We start from the raw sequence: 12,771 nt of genomic DNA, 5'->3' as shown, positions 1-12,771 counted from the left end.
CACTGCTGCTACGCCTCCAAAATAAACCAGATTTCAGATTCAGATTTTTTTTAGCCGTCAGAAGATGCAAAACGTAAAAAAAAAACGGATTCCTATTTACATCGATAGCTCTCTGATATCCTCTTTAATCCCTCTAGTGTCCCTCTTTAGTCAAGTTCATATGGTAATGTGACCTGACCACACCTCCTGTTCTTGAAAGATTATACGAATAAAAGCCCTCTGCCCCCAGGTGCTGGAGGTCCACGAGAACCTGGACAAGCAGGTTCCCGAGGACTACGAGGAGGATCTCAGCGAGAAAGAGAAGGCCATCGTTCGAGAGATGTGCAACGTAAGTGCAGCACTCGTCCTCCCCTCAGGCTTTTCTTGTCCCGGTGTTCCTGAGTATGTATTTGAGCTAGTTCTCAATCAAAAGCCTCCCATATATTGTAGTCGGAGTAGGGAGACAATGACCTACATCGCATGACTGAAAACTTTATTTGCTGTGAGGAAATAAAGCTAGAAGGCATGAGGTGAGAGTACGGTTATCTGACTGCCTACACTATGTAAAGTCATCTACTAGGGCTGCACAAATACGTAATATTGAAACATTCAAAGCATTTTGTAAACTCTGTTTTTAAAGTTTCTGTATAAGTAAAGTTATTATTATTATTTAATTTAATTTAGAATAACACTGGTGGAAAATAGTCAAGATGTTGATGCACTGAAAGATGCAAGTTAGCTAGTGCAGTAAAATAATTTTGTTACCACTATCATCAAGGCAAATAATCATAATTATTTATATTCTAGTCACAATATCTAGTAAAATAATCAGGATTAACATTTTAGCCATAATCATTCAGGCTTAAAGACCTACTCAGATCAAAACATCTTGTCTCCTGCACATTTTTCTGGAGGAGTGATACTGTGTGCAGACCTTCGCTTTAATCCTAGTATCCCTGTTGTTCATAATGTTCATGTTTGTGCCGTCTGTCTGTTGGTCACTTTCTGTTCAGTTCACTTCTTCTGGGTGCAAATCAGGTTAGTTTTTGAGTTGCTGTCGCTAATGAGGAAGCCTCATTTGGTATGGAACGACACTTGCAGCAGTGTCCCGAACACAGTGCTTTCTCTCTCTCTCTCTCTCTGCCCCCCCCTCCCCCCAACACCCCCCCCCCCCCCCATCATCATCCCACCCGCACCCCCGTCTCTCCTGCAAAGCGAGCTCTAATTGGAAGCCCTAAGAAGGGGCTCGTAGTTGAGCTGTCAGAGCAATTAAAGTGGAGCGGCAGGGAAAAGAGCACTCTCCACCCCTCAGCCTCACCCCTCCATTCTTCCTCTCCTCTGCCCCCCCCCTTCCCTCCCTCCATCTTCTCTGTGGTGCTGAAAGGCCCGGACCGGTATAAAAGGTTCGCTGATTAGAGAGAGAGAGAGAGAGAGAGGGAGAGCCGGGCTATCTGGGCCCTGCAGAGGTATGTGACAGGCCAGGAATCTCGGAAGCACTACAATAGTACCTCTGTAATATCATTGGGGTCCCCGGGGGCCCCTCGCTCGCTCAGAGATCCCAGCGCCAGAGACTAGAGTCAGGCAGCCTCCCAGAGACCGAGGACAGAGATAGCTCTACTGTAGTGTGTGTGTGTGTGTGTGTGTGTGTGCACTCTTTTGAGCTCAAAGTCAAAATGTGAGTGTTTGAAGTTTTCTGTCTTGAAGAAGAAAGTCTTTTTTTTCTGCCTAGCCTTACTATTTAGGTCTCTGTCTCCATGGCTGCCTGTCTCTCTCTGTATGTCTTGCTCTACTTCTCTTTCACACGCTGTCTTCCTCCCTCGCTTTCTCTCTCACCATCTCTCTCTCTCTCTCTCTCTCTCTCGGTGTGCAGGTGGTGTGGAGAAAGCTGGGTGATGCGGCAGGATCAAAGCCGTCCATCAGACAGCACCTCTCTGGGAACCAGTTCAAAGGGCCGCTGTAGCATGGCAACCAGCGAGAGAGAGAGAGAGAGAGAGAGAGAGAGGAAGAGAGCGAGAGAGATCAGGATCAACCTACACTCACCTGAAACCACCTCACATTATCTGCGCCTACACTACCCATCATGCCAAGCTCCCTACTGCCTACAGCACCCAGCACTCCTTCATCCAACCCTCACAAAAGACTGGATTAGATAGAATCTAGGAAGCTACAAAATGGACCTTTTAGTCTCTTACTCACTAATGTACAACTTTACTTGTACGATATGTTTTTATCTTTCTGAGCTTATGAAGTGTTGACAACTGGCAGCTAGTTTCACTGATTTGCCATTGATTTTAGGGGCTTTAGGCTACAGAATGATCTCTCTCCATAAACAGCCTACAGTATATTCTAGGCTCGTGATAAAGCTATGACATGAAAGCTATATAAATACACAACAAATATAGTCCTTTAGAGCATAACTGTGCTATGTTAAGCTAGCGATATTACATGGTTTCAAGCACAGAACTTATTAAGGCTGCGGGGTCCAGAACTCTCTAGACATGTTGCGGTGATGCGAAGGCAACATTGCGGCGGTATCTTCAGATAAGGTTTGATAGAACCTCCTATAGAGACCCCAGCTCCTCCGTCACCTGTATCGCTCCCTAGTGGTCAACGAGTATAATTAGCATTAGCGTTCTAAAGTGTTAACTAAGTGAAACCCACTGTGACCTAGCGCCTTTTGCTCATAAGACAAGTCTATCGATACTACAGTCTAGAGATCACTGTTAACTTGTGTATATTATGTATAAAACCATAGCACTACTTCATTGTTATCGTTGATTTTACTTTTATCTATTTTGTATTCTAGCGTGGCCATGTGATCAAATATTTAGTTTGGAAAGCACACACAACCGGACCTTAAACAGGGTTTGCTTTTGGTAATAAAGTCCATCTTTTTGTTTTTTGTTTTTTCAGATGAATTGCTATTATTCTTTCTCTCTGTAACCTCTGAAAATGTTATCAAGGCCATTCTGAAACAAACCATCTCAATCAGAGTCAGATAGATGGATAGTTTCCTTATTTTGAATTGTGAAATTAACTAAAATTGTATGCTGTGTGCATGCTCGACAATCATGTTCTCAGGTTGGGAGGGCTACAGCTTTACCTTTGCCCATCTGTGACTGCGTGTGTGCGTGTGTGTGTGTGTGTGTGAAAGACGACTGAATGGTTTCTCTTGCAACTGTAGCATCTGCCTGTGAATCCTCTTCTTCGCTATTGAACCCTGATTACAACACGGTTGAAGACTGCTGAAGGCATTTGCTGCATCCATACAGGACCGGCCTCGTCTCATCAACGTTTAGTGAAATTTACAAGGCAAAAGGCTGAATAATTCTATTTTATTATTATTTTGTTGAGGTGTTTCAGTGATTGAAATCAGTTTTTTTCTGGAGCTAGGCCTTGTTCTGTTCTTATGGATTCAACAGGTGCGTTTCAGCAGCGCATGTTTCTTAAAGCTGAATCTGTTTTTTGTTAGAATGCGAGAGATAAGTCTTCCCTTAGATGTCTCCTGAAAACACTTAACATTTTAAACGAGTATTCCGTGATGTCAGAATGAACAAGCACTGTTAGTCCAAGTATTTATTGCCAGGTGATAGAGATGGGAGCGCTATCAGTAGCTGGGCAGTCACATTTTCAATCTATCAGGAGATTTGCTCAATCAGAAATAGGTTCGATTAGTGACTGACAGCTCAGGCTCTCCCATTTCTAGTTTTAGTTGTTCCAAATTAGAACATTGTTGAGGCTGCTCTTCCTGCACCTCTGTTCTCTCAAATAATGGGTCTAAAAAAAAAAAAAAAAAAAAAAGATAAATCAAACTATGGTTTTTAAAAGTGTCCTTTTTTCTAGGAACTGATTTGAAGCCATGATACAATTTTGAATACTTTATATGGCATTTGATTTGAGATGTGCCACTTTTTTTTTTTTCTGCATGGTGTTTTGATTTGGAACCTGATTGTTTTTTTTTTAAACATCTATAGTGTTTCTTTTTTCTGCATATGTGCTAAACCACAATACAGAATCCTAGAATCTACAGTGTAAATGTCAATTCCTGTAGTAACTAGCATGACTGTGTAACTTCTTTTCATGAATTTCACTGATATCAGATGGATATTGGTAGGTGGAAAGAAATAAAACATGAAATAGGCCACTTTTAGAAAACTTTGGGAGAAAATAAACAAAGTTGTTTAATGATACTTTGAAGTGGTGTCTTTAATTGATTAATGAACACATTTCTGTAGACATGCTGCTTTGGTCAATTGCGCATGAGTTAGGCTGCCCCCTGTTGGTATAGTACTGGAAGTAAAAGAAAACAAAAATACAAGTAATTTATCCTTCTAGCTCTTTGCACAGACTTAATGCAGCTGAAGCCAATATTTGATGTGCGTGTTTGACAGAAGTGGAAATGACTGAATGAGACAGCTAAGCAGATTGGAGATCAGTATCCATCAAACCTCAAAACACTCACATAAAACTCAAGTTCAAAGTAGGAAAAGCAGGTCTTTATTGTCCCAAGTGCCACTTAGACACAAAAGCAAAGTTGCGTGCAGGATACATATTCATCTGTTAAAGAGAAGCCTGAGTAAGGCACATACGGATAGAAACTCTCAAAAAACAAAAACAAACAAAAATAAGAGATCCATCAGCATAAGATCAGATATGTACAAATATACCTTGGACTGTCCAGTGTTGTAGACATGGTTGGTTTGATTACAGCTTTCTGTTTGGTAGTTCATGTAATACTGTGTGCAGTGCAGGTTCACTCAGAGAAATGTGATGGGAAAAACATACAAAGCAATAAAACTACAAAAAGAAAAAGAAGTGGGTGGGAATGACAGTATCTAATGTAAAATGTCTAATGATACAGAAAAAACATCTTGTAACATGACCATAGCGTTTTCACAGCACAGAAAGTAATATCAAACAAATCTAATAATGAAAGAATATACAGCATGTTTTTATTAACATCAGGCAGCGTCTTTCAGCCTGACAGTCCTTTTCATATGTGACTAAGCATGTTCAGCCATCTCAAGAATTTATTATGGTCCGTCTTTCCCTGGAAAAGGAAACCGTGGGAATGTGGAGAGAACAGAAAATCTCTCTTTACGGAGGAAGTGAACAGATTCCAGAGACGAGAGACATCGAGATGACGGGGATTCCAGGCAAACCAATGTAAGGACGTGATTAGGACGTCAGGGAAAAAAGTACGAAATGTAAGAGGGAGGCAGAAAGACAGGAATCTCCACTGAATTGGAAAAATCCTGAACCCTCCCAATGGTACAATAAAACTTGGAAAGGGAACATTGGTACATTTCATGGCCCTACAGTGGGTGAAAAACCGATGAATGAGAGTACGAGTGACAGAATGACATATTTGGGAGCATAAATTGTAGGGCGCTAATATTTCCTGGTACGTTTCCAGGAGGAAAAACAATGAGTGGACAGTGTTGTTACAGGATCCCAGAGCTGGGTGCATGATGCGTGTGTTGTACCATGTTCCGGCTGCTCATTTAAAACGAGATTGACCAGATAATTGAAGATTCTCAGTGCACACTTGCAGCGCCAGCGCTTCTCCTGACAATACTGTCCAGACCTCAGTTTTCCTTCCAAGTCTGTTTGATAGGCCTTCATTCAGAACCCCAGCACTTGTTTAACACAAGTCGTACTGGAGTCGTACTGAACCAGCTCTCTCCTCCTTTGTTTTGTACCAGAATAACACAAGGTCTTGGCCTCTAGTTGTTTTCCCTCTCCAGAGAGCTTTACATCCCCAGTTGTGGCTCTGCACAGCCTCAGTTCCTAGTTCAGACTCTCCCCGCTCTTCCTCTCGTTCTCTTCCGTTCCTTCTCCTCTCTCTTTTTCCTTTCATCTCATCCACCCGCCGCGGTTCATGGGCATGCCAGGGGGCGGTGGCAGGGGCACCTGTGACTGTCCTGGGGGCACGGGGGGCGGAGGAGGGTACCCAGCGGGCGGAAGACCCATCCCAGGAGGGGGAACGTGGCCCGGCGGCATGCGTGGAGGAGGCGGGGGAGGGTAGCTGTGGTTGTAGCCCGGCGGCGGGTAGGTTGGGGGCAGGCTGGGTGGCGGGTAGGTGGAGGGTGGAGGCGGGGGCCCCGGGGGCGGAGCTGTGGGCGGGGGGTAGACGTGGGGGTGGTAGGGCGGCATAGGGGGTCCGTAGTTGGGTGGCATGGGGGCGTAAGACGGCCCCTCCGTCTTCATCATGGACTGCAGGCTCTGGTAGCCCTCTCCAGACATGTAGGAGCTGCTGGTGGACATGATGTAGTTGGAGGGCGGGGGCGGAGGGGGGCGGTGGGGGAGGGGAGGGGGCTGGTGGGGAGGAGGGGCGTGGGGGGGAGGTGGGGCCGACTCGCTTCCAGGTTCGGCTTCCGAGGGAGGGGCCGGAGCGGGGGCTTTGCGGTCTGGTGAGCGAGAGAAGAAGACAAGAGGGAGAGAGACGGCGTGTTAAAAATTCATAATATCCGATTTGTTCACCGCCATCATCTTGGCAGGCAATGAGTAATACCGTGAGAATACTTGTTTCCCCCGTGAATGAGAATAACCTTTCCATTCCCAGACAGTGTACACACAGCTAGACCAAGACTGCCAGGCTTCTACCACATAGGAGGTCTCATTATCAGGCTCAAGCGCTAATCAGATTGGTCTGGGAGAGGTTAGGAGTATGCATGTGTTGGGAAACATAATGTCCAGACGAGTTGCTGGTTATGTAACCAGACTGAGAGGACTAAGGACTTGTGTGACCCTCTAAGCTTCAGTCCTGGGCAGGGGGTCCAGGCTGCTCATTACGGGCCTATCTGGTGGTGCACGCAAACAGACAGCGGGGAGTTGAGAGGACGCCAGGACAGAATCTGCCCAACTCCAAATGATTTGAACTCTCATTCCTTTTAAATGACACAGGAGGAAGATGGACAACTAACAGACACTCACCGGGGGGAGGCTGCGATGTGGGCAGGGGGGGCATGGGGCTCTCCAGCCGAGGAATCTTTGAGCCAACTTGTTCTGCAAGTCAAACAGACCAGTCATGAGATGAGATGCAAAAGCCTTGCAAAGCCAGTGTACGCATTTGGGAACATGGCTGTAGGCTTGAATAGCAAATTTAGATAATGCTAAAACATGTTGGGCAGAGATTAATCCCGATAACACAAAATCCATACACCGTTTAGAAGCTGTTTCCAAGAATGTATTTGCATAACTGTCATGTTGCTTGATGAATTAATCCAGAGAGCTTTTCAGTGTGTGGAGTGTGGATTCAGGTTTGGTAGCATTTGACTACATCAAAGTACAACGCAGCATAACCTGCATGAAGTTAAACACAAGTCTTACCTGGAGCCTTTGGTTCATCTTTTGGGGATGCCTGAAACAAGTGGAAGAAAAGAAACATCAATAATCAGTCCCCACTTTCAAGACAAGTCATATGTTCAATAAAAAATATCACTTGATTGACCCATGGATATGAACCAAGTCAAATGCATACATGTGTTGCTAGATCCAGTGCATTATCAGTCAGTCACTAGGGTTGGGCGATAGTGTAAATCCTCCTGTCAATCAATCGTCATCATATATATAACTCATCCTCCCTGTGTTTATCCATGTCAGGGACGGTGGGGACAGACAAACACACACACAGTGTGTGTGGCGTGGGTGTGACGACTTGAAATATAGCTTTGAAATACACAAGCAAGGAGCATTTTTACATTTTAAATTATAGCACTTCGCAGTAAAGAAAAAAAACTGATGAATAAGTATAAGGTCGTGGTTCATTCCCAATAAGAAGCAGTAGCGCTCAAATGGGGAAGCTCATGCAGGGACAAAACCATCTGTGAAATGCAGGCTGTGTTTTCGCCACCTGTGCTGGCAGCCTAAATGCTGATTAAGTTGATTTTAAAATCAACTTAATAAGCATAATTTCTGTACCTGCGTGCTCTTCCCCATTTGTGTGTTCTGCACTAGGCCACATTTTAAATTACCAGAGATAACGGTAATTTAAATTGAATGAATGAATGAATAAATAAATAAATAAATAAATAATAATTCAGCAAGGGAATTTCCACCCACGGTGGATTTAGTCCATCACTGATCGCCCAACCCCAGTGTGTACTCACATGTGGGCGTTTGAGCTGGCGTGCGGGGCTGCCACCCTGAGGAGAAGTCTTCTTTGGTGGTGGAGGAGGAGGGTTGGCGCCCTGGGGTTGGCCCTGTGGGATTGGGGGGGCGGGGGGCTGAGGTGCAGCGGCCCTCTCCTTCTCCTGTATCTGCTGGGGGATGGGCTTGTTGCCCTGCGAGTACAGGTCCAGGATCTGGTGACAGATGTCTGGGAGAAGAGAGAACAGAGGTTTTATAAATCAAAGTGTCTACACAAAGGTTATTTGTCGCTAATCGGGCTTTCCTAACATCACTGCCTAATTCACTACAGGCTTTATACCTACATCTAGGCCTTTTGTATCACCTCCCTTCAGCTTTGGAATAACCTGTCCAACACATTTAATAACTGACAATACTGCTGTCAACAAGCAGTGTTTATTGGCCTGCACTGTACTTGGAGGAAATGCATGAAATGTCATGGAAGTACGATGAATACCTTCAAGCAGCTCCACTGGGACGTCCTGGACAAACTGCTCCCACCAGCGGCGTGACGACTGCTTGGCAGTCCACTCCTGGATGTCAAACTTACAGAGGCGGCCGGCCAGGTACATGACGGCCACCGCGATGATCTCCGGCTCCCACTGGAGAGACAGCATGGTGCATAGGCTGGACGGGACACAGACAATACAGTTAGGGTCAACTCATTCAGTTCAGTTTTGTCAGCAATGAAGAGAATTTGTTATCTAATGATAATTTGAAAACTGAAAAGACCCATACTCTGTTGAGATTCTTATGTCTTTTATAACCCCATATTTGTAAATCAACACTCTGCCCAGACTAACAAAACAAATCTGTTTGAGTAATTCTTCAATTAATTAAAGAACACATTAACAAGCAAGCAGGTTAGGGTGACTGACATAGGAAGCAAGTAAAACCCTGAAAGAAAGCATACAATAAAATAGATGAGAAATGGATACATGTATCTGCACCATACCTATTAAGGAAATAATTTGAAAGTACACAGAGGAAAAAACAGTTTAGATTAAGGTGGGTATTTGCTATGCAGTAATCACCAACATCCTCATTATAGGGCAGTCATTACTGAAATTATGTATTGAAAATTTACTAGTATGGTAAAACTGATGAATATAAGCTGCATGAGCGTGTCCACTACATGATACCTGCACTCCAGAAGGAGTCAGGTGTGATAGAAAGAGTGAGAGTGTATGTGTTTACATGCTGGCTGCTCACCTGTCATTGACAAAGGTCCATGCCATCTGTAGCACCTTGCACACTTTATTCTTATCACCTTTAACAATAAGAACACAAAAAAAAAAAATCAATACAACTTGTTAATTCCTAGAACAATAATGAATCACCCTGATGTGTGGATTTGATGCCACACCGATCCCATCTCACCTTTGAGCTGCTTGACGTAGCGCAGCAGGAACATGTAGGGGTGCTCCACCTGCAGGTCAAACTTGATAGTCTGGAGCAAGATTCTCTCCAACACCATTACCTCCTCCTGTTGAAAGAAACACAGATGCCTCAATAACCCCAGTATCAAGGCTTTTTTGCAACCTTGTCAGGCAGTTAGTATTACCTATTACAGAACTCACTTCATTCACAAAATGTAATAAAAGTAGAGGAATCTTGGTGGCGCTGGTGCAGGAAGGTATTGGCAACTTGAAGAGTGACAAACATATACTGGCACACATGGAGCACGGATAACAGACCCTTACATTTAGTGCAGTAGATTAAACATATATATCACTTTACATGTGAGTAGCTTTAAAGCTGACCACTGCATTCTGCAATAATTTAATAAGTCTATTCTTCAGAACGCTCTGTCTTCTGGCTTCATCTGTGTTTTGAAAAAGTGCACATCCAGGATCAAATTAAGCCACAGCGTATGATCCAGATGGTGTGCAGGCGGGCGGGGTCACTGGATGTCATTAGCTGTCAGCTGCCCAGCTGTACACACACCTCACCGTAAACAAGGTTGATCACATCCTTAATGACCCTCCCACCCACGACATGAGAGGTCCCAACTGAGCAGTCAGTCAAAAGGCTTAATCCTACAGCATATGATTAAGACTACTAGGTATAGCAGGTTGTTTATCCGCACAAAGATTAGATTGATGAATCCATTATTTGTCAACAGTAATCTGTAGGAGGTTTTCTGCTATGTTTTGTTTTTATTTCTAGGGCTAGCCTATGTGTTATTCTGTCCGGATAATATTGAAGGCTCGGGCGCTACAATGCTGGTACACAATGGATTTACAGTTAGGACTTTGTGATGGACTGTAATATCGTTGTGCTCAGGTGTATGTACTGTATAAGGGTTTGCATGTGTAGGTGGGACAGATGTCACGGGAGGAGTGTGTGTGAGCATTTGTGGAGGTGTGTATGTGTGCGCACGCATATGGGATACAAAGGGAGAGCATTTATGTGTGTGTGGGAGTGTGTGACCGCCTGCATTTCATGTTTTGTTTTTCTGCGCTCTGTGACCACAAGAATTTCCCTGATTGGGATAGTAAGGTATACCTTGACCTTGAACTTACAATCCCCAATTTTTTTCACCTATGTTTAAAGTAAAAAACGTCTCAAGACAAAGGAATACTGCACCTTAGGGTCATCTCCAAACTGGGCAAACTGCACGTCATTCAGTAAGCTGCGGGCTGTTTTGATGATGTCTTTACACTTCTTAGGAGTTTCCTCTACCTTCCCCGCCAGAAAAAGACAGCAAGCGCCTGTCACCTGTTGGGACACAAACACAACATTTATCCCACACATTTAGTCTACTTCCAGGAATTAAAAACGATAAGGACAGCCACCAACTGAACTCACGTATCTGGGGAACTGCTTGAAGGAGTGAAACATGTAGAAGCGGTGGAAATAGATGATGCCGGTTGCCAGCGTATCGTAGTGTCTGATGACAGTCAAGGATATTACAAAACATTTTTTACAACAATTTCTAAGTCAAATTCTTCAGTGACCAGCAGTTGAATGAAACAAATTCTAACCAACTGCAGGAGTTTGACTTTTATTGTACTGCTATGTTATCTCCAATAACTCACTAGTCTCCTGTAAATAGCAAACAAGCATATCTTTACACCAAAATGTTAGTATCTCTCCTAGAGGGAAGGGAATAAATGTTACAATTTGACAGAGTGCAGTATTTTACTATTTGATGAGGTGTTTTATCATTGCCTGATATGCTTTTGGTTGCTGTTATCTCTCTTGCTTCTAATTTATTGTGCTCCATAGTGGAGAAGAAGAAATGGTATTCTGTTATCTCTAAAGATGAATATTAATTTATTTTCCCCGAGTAATCAAATCAATCAGTCAAGGATACAGGCCAAGTCGGGTCCCCACATCAAATATAAAGCGGGCCCCCTCTCTCCGGTAGCGGGCCTCTGTGCCCGGGTCCAGGCCCTCGGACTGAGATGGGGTGTGGGCCAGGTCCTTCTTGTCCCAGTACCAGCATGGCTTGATGTGGTCCAGAAATGTCTGGCCGGACATTGACGAGATATCCTTGGATTCCTTCATTGGCTGGGGAGAGGCAACGGTGGATGGACCCGCTGCACTGGACTGTCACAACACACACATACAGATCACAGCTGTGGCCACTCCTCATTCACAAGCTACTTTCATATTTAGAGTAAGAAAATCTATCGGGATACTAGCAGTGTTGGTTATCTGCCAAACTGTCAGGTAGAATGACATTAATGTTCAAGCTAGCCTGAACCAAAACCTACCGGCATTTGCCCGCATTCATTCATAGGCTACTGTTATCGCTAGGCATGTAAACATTTTTTTTTAAAATAAATTCGTTAACTAGTGACAACTGGTAATTGCATGTAGATGTCAATAACAACGGAGAAGCACTGTTCCCCTGGTCGTATCAAAACTGTTAACAGCAAGTTTAACTAAAGCTAGCTACGCTAACTGAAGTTAGCTTCGGGGGGCTAAATTAATCCACACTGTATGAACATCAGTCACGCCAATGTATTGGCAAGATGTACGCTGAGAAGAATAACTTAACATATCGAGTAACTAACATTAATCTGATTTTGCAATACACTCAAGGCAGCCAAAGTTGCCGCCTACACTACAATCAAGCAGACAATCTTCTCCGCTAGCATCCGTCGTTAGCTAACCTTAGCTAGCAAACTTGCTTCACTCGAGGTCTTACGCTAAGGCTAAGAACTTTTCAACCTGTCAAATCCATCTTGAATTCACCTCGATGAGCGTCCAGCTGCTTGTTATGAAACACGAAGCTTACCTTTAACATGTAGCCTTCGGTGTAAACGACTGAATACTGACAGTTATAGGAATTATTTGCAATTATTCACAGTAAGTTGGCTAACAAGTGATCAACAACAGTCCCCATTGTAACAAGGGCACCGCCATTATGAAGTACGTCAGAGACTGGTAAACGTCATTACGCATCACGACCATAAACTGAAAAAACAACGCACACATGTTTGCTGTGGTTAGATTTTTGCTCTCTTTCACATTTAAATACATTTGTTTTAGCAGGTTAATTACTATTGCAGTTATTGAAAAAAAAACAAAAAAACAAGCAGGTTTACGTCTGAAGAATATTTTTTTCATCATGGTTTACCACAACAAAATTGTGTTATTGCCAATATCCACTAGAGGGAGACAAAGAACGACTCGTGGACCTTGACCGTC

At 43.8% G+C, this 12,771-nt stretch overlaps 2 protein-coding genes across 4 annotated transcripts in view; one reads left to right on the top strand and one right to left on the bottom strand.

Annotated features, from left to right (window-relative positions):
* Positions 1-4,137, top strand: part of ccdc85cb (coiled-coil domain containing 85C, b) — a 51,524-nt gene extending 47,387 nt beyond the window's left edge. For both annotated transcript variants that reach the window (XM_071924900.2, XM_071924899.2), the window contains exons 6-7: positions 230-328; positions 1,850-4,137. In XM_071924900.2, coding sequence (XP_071781001.1) covers positions 230-328; positions 1,850-1,939 — 189 coding nt within the window. In that variant the 3' untranslated portion in view covers positions 1,940-4,137. The remainder of the gene's footprint in view (positions 1-229; positions 329-1,849) is intronic.
* Positions 4,138-4,453: 316 nt separating this feature from the next.
* ccnk (cyclin K) lies at positions 4,454-12,469 on the bottom strand. 2 transcript variants are annotated; one of them, XM_071924914.2, is made up of 11 exons: positions 12,359-12,469; positions 11,429-11,664; positions 10,921-11,002; positions 10,699-10,830; positions 9,490-9,595; positions 9,322-9,379; positions 8,567-8,736; positions 8,091-8,299; positions 7,312-7,342; positions 6,916-6,987; positions 4,454-6,389 (listed from the first exon to the last, which is right to left on the bottom strand). In XM_071924914.2, the coding sequence occupies exons 1-11, from the start codon at positions 12,365-12,367 to the stop codon at positions 5,836-5,838; spliced, it is 1,659 nt and encodes a 552-aa protein (XP_071781015.1). In that variant the 5' UTR covers positions 12,368-12,469; the 3' UTR covers positions 4,454-5,835. The 2 variants fall into 2 exon arrangements, with proteins under 2 accessions (XP_071781015.1, XP_071781016.1); XM_071924915.2 differs by having other exon boundaries at positions 11,429-11,659; positions 12,359-12,457.
* Between the last annotated feature and the right edge of the window lie 302 nt (positions 12,470-12,771).

The sequence above is a fragment of the Centroberyx gerrardi genome, chromosome 18, assembly GCF_048128805.1.
Source record: "Centroberyx gerrardi isolate f3 chromosome 18, fCenGer3.hap1.cur.20231027, whole genome shotgun sequence".
Classification (NCBI taxonomy): domain Eukaryota; kingdom Metazoa; phylum Chordata; class Actinopteri; order Beryciformes; family Berycidae; genus Centroberyx; species Centroberyx gerrardi.
The sequence above is the reverse complement of the archived record's forward strand: the minus strand, read 5'-3'. Positions and strand labels throughout refer to the sequence as shown.

Excerpts from the sequence above, each read along its gene's own strand:
- ccnk (XM_071924914.2), bottom strand. Across the intron at positions 11,003-11,428 it reads GTGGGGACCCGACTTGGCCT|ACACTACGATACGCTGGCAA; the intron begins GTATCCTTGACT and ends GACTGTCATCAG. Across the intron at positions 8,737-9,321 it reads TGGACCTTTGTCAATGACAG|CCTATGCACCATGCTGTCTC; the intron begins GTGAGCAGCCAG and ends TGTCCCGTCCAG.